The sequence below is a fragment of the Nylanderia fulva genome, unplaced genomic scaffold (assembly GCF_048542155.1).
Source record: "Nylanderia fulva isolate GAGA-0341 unplaced genomic scaffold, ASM4854215v1 Scaffold6, whole genome shotgun sequence".
Classification (NCBI taxonomy): domain Eukaryota; kingdom Metazoa; phylum Arthropoda; class Insecta; order Hymenoptera; family Formicidae; genus Nylanderia; species Nylanderia fulva.
Genome location: NW_028190698.1, coordinates 5045033 through 5053137, shown reverse-complemented (window position 1 = coordinate 5053137; position 8105 = coordinate 5045033). Strand labels below are relative to the sequence as shown.

General features: G+C 35.6%; 1 protein-coding gene across 1 annotated transcript; it reads left to right on the top strand.

The window, feature by feature from the left end:
- Positions 1-459: 459 nt before the first annotated feature.
- Positions 460-3173, top strand: LOC114943019 (uncharacterized). The gene is made up of 2 exons (XM_029318563.2): positions 460-506; positions 1318-3173. The coding sequence occupies exons 1-2, from the start codon at positions 492-494 to the stop codon at positions 2743-2745; spliced, it is 1443 nt and encodes a 480-aa protein (XP_029174396.2). The 5' UTR covers positions 460-491; the 3' UTR covers positions 2746-3173.
- The last annotated feature ends 4932 nt before the right edge of the window (positions 3174-8105 follow it).

Here is an 8105-nt window from a genome sequence, read left to right as displayed (position 1 = left end):
ACACAATGGAGACAATAAATCTTTTCACTTATATCATGTAAACAGATGAAAGCAGTAATTTGTAGCTTACACGTATGTGTAAAAATCTGATTTTTTTTACAGAGAAAAAATTTGTTCGTTCTTGATTTTTGTTTGTATTATATAAATATAAATTATTTATAAAGTTAAATTCATAAATACGCTAATAAAAATTTAAATTGATCGAGATAACAAATATATATGATTTGACGAAGAGCGTGCGCGAAGATTGTCAAAATCATTTATAAATAATAAATATTCTTCTTATTCATTCAATCCTCGACATTTGAGCTATGTGGTCAGTTACATAACTGAGGAAGTTTAGAAGTTTTAGAACGTGATGGGTCCAGATTATGGGCGTGTTGCAGTGGATATCTAGTGAAAGTAAAGTGTCGTCTGGCATCACCGTATAAAAACGGACGAATCGATGATATGAAGCACATTCAGAATCATCTTCTCATAGCACGTTCACCATGAGGACGTCCCTAGTGAGTAGTGTTTAGAAAATTCTTTTCGTCTAATTTTTTTAATTTTAAACATATATATATATATATATATATATATATAAACACGAATTTATTATAATAGAATAAAATTTTAGTATATAAATATGATGTTTTCTAAATCGGCCAACAGAGCCAAAGCACGAAAAATTAGTTATTCGAAACTGTATCTCTTAGTTTGAGATCACTAAGTTCCATATATAAATTAATCTCGAAACTTACATATAGAGAAATTGGCGCGAAAAAGTGATCTCAAACCAAGAGATACAGTTCCGAATAATTAATTTTTCGTGCTTTGGCTCTGTTGGCTGATTTAGAAAACATCATATTTATATTCTTAATATTGAGAGCCGATAAAAATATTTCTTTCTGATAAAATTTTAGTGTTTGTTTATAACAAGAATCAATATAATATCAAATAAAAAAAACAATTTATCTTGTTCAATCATTTCTCGTTAATAAATACATTATAACATAATTAATCATACATTTTTATTTACTTATATATTACATCTTGTTTATTTTTTAATCTTCTTAATTAATCTTTTACTAGTAGCAAATTTATCTCAAATATATAAATATATGCTTGAATAAGCGCTTTCCGTAAGTCACATAGAGCGATAAATAATATGCAATATATCTATATTTATCTCTTAATGTAATGGAAAAAATATTAAATAAATCTCTGCAATAATATATCTATTAATTAATTTTCTTTTAAAATAAAATTTCGTAAAATTAATTTTTTGTTTTGATATCTTCCTAGATATTAATTGCAAACCATTGTTTTTCACAGATTTCTTTGCTGATTATCTGCACCATTGCTTGTGATGCATATATATCGGAGAATAAACATATTCTGCAGGGAGGTTTCGTACCAAGCAATGGTCACAGCGAACTAGTGTTGCAAGATCACGGATATGGGAATGGACATAGGCCTGGATATGGGCCTGGATATGCCCCCGGACATGGACCTGGATACGCACCCGGACATGGGCCTGGATATGCGCCCGGACATGGAGCTGGATATACGCCCGGAAATGGAGTTGGATATGCGCCCGGACATGGGGTTGGATATGCGCCCGGACATGGAGCTGGATATGCGCCCGGAAATGGGGTTGGATATGCGCCCGGATATGGACCTGGATATGGATCTGGATATGGACCCGGATATGGATCTGGATATAGGCCTGGATATGGGTCTGGATATAGGCCTGGATATGAGTCCGGATATAGGCCTGGATATGGGTCCGGATATAGGCCTGGATATGGGCCCGGATATGGACATGGAAACGGAATTGGTGTAGGAATCGGTCCTGGTGTAGGAGTCGGGGGAAGCAATGGACTATACACACCAAATTTTGGAATTGGTGAGGGACATGGACCCGTGCACCATATTCACAAGACCATTGTAAATCGCGTGGTACCAGTGCCAGTTCCCGTGCCTCAACCTATTCAAATCACTCGCAATGTCCCCGTACCAGTACCACAACTCATACCTGTCGAAGTGAGGCATCCTGTTGCAGTTCCGGTACCTTATCAGGTCCCACCACCTGACTTCGTAAAGCCACTAAAAGATGTTGCGCCTCTTCCCGTGCCTCAACCTATTCAAATCACTCGCAATGTCCCTTCGGTACCTTATCAGGTCCCACCACCTGACACCATTAAAGCAAAACTCAATGTTAATGCGCCTCTTCCCAGCGTATTAAATTCTCAACCCGTGACGTCTGGAAGATATGGATCCGTGGAGCATGTTTCGGGGATCATTGTGGATCGCGAGGTTTCAGTGCCAGTTCCCGTGCCTCAACCTATTCCAATCATTCGCAATGTCCCTGTACCGGTACCGCAACCCATACCCGTCGAAGTGAGGCGTCCTTTTCCAGTTGCGGTACCTTATCCGGTCCCACCACCTGACACCCCCACCCCAAAACGCGGCGAAAACTTTAATGTGGGTCTTCCCGAACCATTGCTTCAATCCACGCACGGGACGCGACCAACCGGTCAAATCACCGTTCAACCAGCTGGTCCCATCCAGATTGGACCAGTGAGTGGAGCAAGACCTATAGTAGGTGGCGAATACGACCCCGAATTTTCCATAACTAGCAATGGGAACGGTAATGATCAATCCACTAGTTTCGTGAGTTTATCGGGTCCAGAACTTAACTTGAGCCAGCAATCCGAAGAGGGGTACTCATATCCAGTACCGAGAAATCAAAATTTTTAAGCTAGATATTCAAAGAAATTTGTTACGGGCGACATCATGCATCTATCATTTTCGAAATCTCAGAACATATAATATACACGGCCCGAGTCACACCCATATCTTGCATTTCGCTATTTAGATTGGACACAACGCGAAATTATGATTCCAATTAAAAATTCCGTTTAAAACCGCAAAACGAAAGAGATTGAAGTATACATATATCATCAGTATTTACTTTCGCATTTTTTCGACGATGACAAGGGAAAGAGAGAGTAATACATTTTAAGAACGTGTTAAGCTGTTAAGTAAAGTGCCGAAAAGATAAATAATTATGTAAAGCGCGCGATAAAGATGAGAATCTATATTTGATACTTTCTATGGTAATTTATGATAATTCGGGACATAAGCTAAAAAAGATTGCTAATATTTTTGATAGTTTATAGTTTACAGTTGACTTTCATTCTAAATAGAATGATATGATTAATTATTTGTAAATTCTTATTCGTTTTTTATTCGTTTCTTCATTAATAAACAAAAAAAACTCCGCATATTATACAAATAATTATAATTAAATATTAAATATAATTATAATTACATATATAATTATAAATAAATTCAAATATAATATATCATTGTATATTGTGTGTTTTATGTATATGTATATGCAAACAAATAAATGTGAATTATCTGATTTGTTAATTTATAACTATCATTGATTATTTCTTCCATAATATGATACTCTTATATTTGAATTTTCTCTAAAGTAAAGCAATAACTACACGCCACATGATCCTGCGGGTTCGAGATACGCGAGTAGATTTACTCCGATTCGAAAGTGATTAAAGTTGCTACCTCCTTACCCGCATCGCATCCCAAATTGCCGAAACTTTGACCTTGTGCTTTAGCAGACTCGACAACCACATAACCGTTTCGTACCGCCTCCGGCTGTGATCTCAGGTCTCTACTCGAATATGCGATTCGTCCTTTCTAGCTTGCTTACACGTCTGGATCATTTTTTAAAAAAAATATTGTGAAAAGATGAAATAATTGATAGAAAATATTGATGCTTATTCAGTGTGATATTAATAAAATGAAACATAATTGCTTTTGCTCTCATATTTTTTTTTTGCTTTTTTCTTTATTTTTTCTTTTTGACAAATCACACTTATAAAAATTTTTAATTGAGCCACCGTAAAAATGTATTAAATATGTATACAAAATATAACATTTTATTGACACTGTTTAGTAAGTTGCGTTTTGCATAAAAAAACTAAATAGTTATGTGCTTTTTCAGTTGTCTACCATCATCTTCGTAATGATATAACTGTAATCATACACAATAGAAAATGTACGTGCTCACGGTAGAATTCTACCCTCCAAATCCACGATAAGCTATTAGACTTATAGATATAGGCGTCTCAAAATTACCATATATAAATTTACATATATATATACACGCACATGCATGCTTATACAGAAATAGATAAATAATTTTTAAGTTCTAAATTTTTATTAAAAATTAAAAGATTTTAGCAAATTAAAACCTAAGCATAATATATATAAATAGCTGACAAAATATTGTTCTTAATTTTAAAAGAATTCTACTTATTAGAATTTAAATATAAAATTTGTTAACTGAAATATTTAATAATAAAATTGAATTATATTGAGAGAGAAACACAAATTATATAATTAAAGGGTAGTCTTTAAATAAAGTAAAAAAATATTATAAATTAAAATATGTAACTTTGAGACATTCTATATATTTGAACATATACAGATATTGCAGTACACACATCGATATATGCAGGTTCCCCTAGAAAGGTTCACACACTCCACAAATACACCAGCATGTACTTAGGTATATACGTATGAGCATCCTCTCCTTTCCTCGCAGAAAGACCGGTAGTCACGCACTATTTTACGACTTTCGCCGGGCCTCTGAATTAACCCGAGCTTTTCCAGGTACAAGAACGGTCGTTTATGCACTCCGTCCAGAAATGAAGTGCATTCCTTCTACCTCTACGGCCAGGGTTATACGGTGTCGTTAAACCGCCGTGGCTGATATCATTCCAAAGTCCATTTCTTACTATTTTCAAAAAAGTAGCGGTTTGAATCACATAAAGATAAAAATTGCAAAAAAATACGAAACATTATTAAAATTCATATAATTTTATTAATATATTATTCATGACACTTTAACTCTTTTATACTTAAAACATTTAGATATATAAATCCTATATAATTTTTCAATAAATAATGAAACATATATTTTGATTGATTTTGTAAGTTTGAAAAGTTGTCCTCGTCTTTGATGTTAATGTGGAAGATATTTTGCACAAATATTTCACGAAAAATTTGTATATAGCGACAGTTGAATATTGAGTGATTTAATTTACGTAGAGTTTGTTGATTGCCATAGATTTATAATGCTCGCATATACGCGTATAATGATTTAAGTAATAATTAATAGATATCATGCAGAAATATATTGTTAATAGTACAAAGACGTTCTTCGATGCAATATATATATAAAACATTTGTGAAACATTATTTAATCACCAAAACAAAATATCCTTCGCGAATTCGAAACGTGCGGAGCGCAGCAGGAGCGTAGCTAATTGTAAGCATTTATCTAATGTGAAGGATTTACAGACGATGTAAATTTATTCGCGAGACCCTCGCTTAATTACGCAGATTCCGAGGCATCTCTCGCAGCACCCCCTCTCGTGTTACGTAAGGCGCACTGGGGGAAAAAACAGAAATTAGTCTCGTGTTGCCAGGATATTTGCAGCAAGTAACGTTTCCATAGAACAATCCGCTATCATTATCATTTATTGCCCGCCCTTTACGATCCATCATTAAACATATCCTAGAGCGCGGAATTCTTTTCATGAGCTATGCTTTATAGCAAACTTTTAGATATACGAAATAAGGCTTCGTATTCGCTGTTTATGAGCGTTCGCAGTCACGAACAATAAATGTCACGAAATTATTCGAGGAAAGGCAAGGAAAAACATCGGTTCCCCGGATTCGCAGACGCGGTACCGCGCTCTTTTTTGGCTGAAATATTGGCGAGACGATAAATCGCGCCTTGGGCCGGGATTCGGGACTCGAGTCGTGTAATGTAGCAGAACGAAGTCGAAAAATTGTTGCCACAATACCGTCGGCAATCTGAATCAGCAAGTCGCGCACCGTAAAGTGTTAATGACACGAAATGAAAATGATTCGTCTAGCGGCAGGGAATCATCTTGACACACGAGACAAATGTCGTCTATTTAATTGCACTAACGTAACACTATCTACCCGGGTCACGTAGAGGACTGGCACGTATTCCATATGTCAGAATCTTTTCCCTTGGCTTTTATATCGGCAGTTAACGTGCTTGATATATGCGCATAATGCTTATAAAGTCATGTGTACTGCTGTTTTTTTTTCTCAATGGCTATCTCTGCCTTAAACTCGGTTGGTTCGTTCGGGTTTTATGCTTGGGACGCGAACTCGCTATTTACGATCGCCATTTCATAACATCGAACGTGGCATTCCCTTCCTCGGTCCCCCAGTCAAACGAATCGGCAGTTAATGTCGATATTTTTGAACTAGCCGACCCTGGCAACCCGCCGAGGCTACCTTTTTATCATGACATCGACCTCAGATATAGCTGATCACAGTCATTGCACGGCTGCAATGACGGCGCGAAGCCGCACTTCTGGTTGCAGTCTCGCAGGCTATTCTCAGTCAACCATCGACAAGCTTGTCGCGCGTGGCGAACAGGGTGTACAAGTTTTATTGGTTGTTTTGAAACGGTAAAATATACCGTAAACATGTCGTCGCTAGAATCATAAACAATGAAACGACATCCGTATGAAAGTTATAAGATTAAGCGTCCCAATCGAAGTATCGATTAGAATATATATCGTTATATAAATATAAAACATTATGCTGGCGAAAGACATGGAAATGATATACTACTCTTCGTTCTGTATAAGCATAAGTCGAAGAATAAATTAGCGTGCAAGGGCACGCTATTCAAATTATTTTTTATGAGATTTTAGCAACAAATTCTAACACAAATATTCTGCCTTCTTTTTATTATTGCTTCTATTAATTATTGTCATTGACCATCATCTATTTAATATGCGATTACTAATTATTATTATTATTGTCAACAAATTTTTGCTAGCGTCGTGTCTTGTTGACATCCCGATTAAAGATAAGTCGAGTACCTAACCAGAATCTGGCAGAACCCTATGTTTATCCTGTTCTGCCATAACCGTTTTCTTACAAGTCATGCTTTATCATATTTAGCAGACAATCGTCGGAATACTAATTTTCTCCATCTACCTCATTTGTAAAATTAATGATCTGTTAATGATTAACGCAATAATTTGATTTATATATTATTTACATAGATATGCGAGCTTTTATTCATACATTTAAAAAATTCGTATAAAAAAAACATCAGTCGCAAATGTATGTAAAATAACGTTACTGCAATTTGATGCGTCGTATACAATTTTAGGCTTCTCCATAAATATTTTCGCAAATATGCGTACGAGTATGCTATCCGGACCGTGATTAAAATGTCTGTTGAGTTACGATAATGTATCCGCAAAATTTCGTTGATGTAGAATATTTTAATGGAGTCCATCATGTCATTTGACTTCAATAACGAACTCAAAGGGAGATCTTCATAATATAGTTAGTCCCGTAAAATCAGAGATATTCGAATATCGCTAAAATTTGTTACATATGATTATAAATATTTGGAACGTGTATGAAGCAATTAGAGCACTATAAAAGCTTTATTTCACCGCTTCATAATAATTCGCGGTATTGCGGAAACGAGTTAATATATTGACAGGTGACTCGTCTTCCGATCTCATCCCTCTGCTCCAAAAGCAAATTACTCGACCAAAGCGAGGAAATAGCGAGGGTTGCATTGAAAGGGTCCTTCCTGTCCACGACACGCGATGTCATATCACGTTATTGAGAGCTACTTGTCACTCCCTGCTTTACCGTCATAGCAGGACGGGTACGTCCATGCCGATCATTCAATTAATTCGGACCTCACGCATATATCGGCGATCATCGTTCGCACAAGCTCCGCACGACTAGCATTGTCATTTAATAGAGATTTTACGTGATAGTGCGCGCTATAGGTTTTCGTGTTCACATTTTTAAAAAAGCGAATGCGACAGGTATTTTAGAATGTACCAGTAATTTAAATCATTACAAATTTAGTTATATCAATATAAAATTATATAAATAATAACACACAGAGAAAATTTTCTCTTACCCTGAAAATTATGGTAAGTGTGGGACAACATGCTATTTTAATATGGAAGAATTTTATAAGAATTTTATAAGAAACGTCTAAT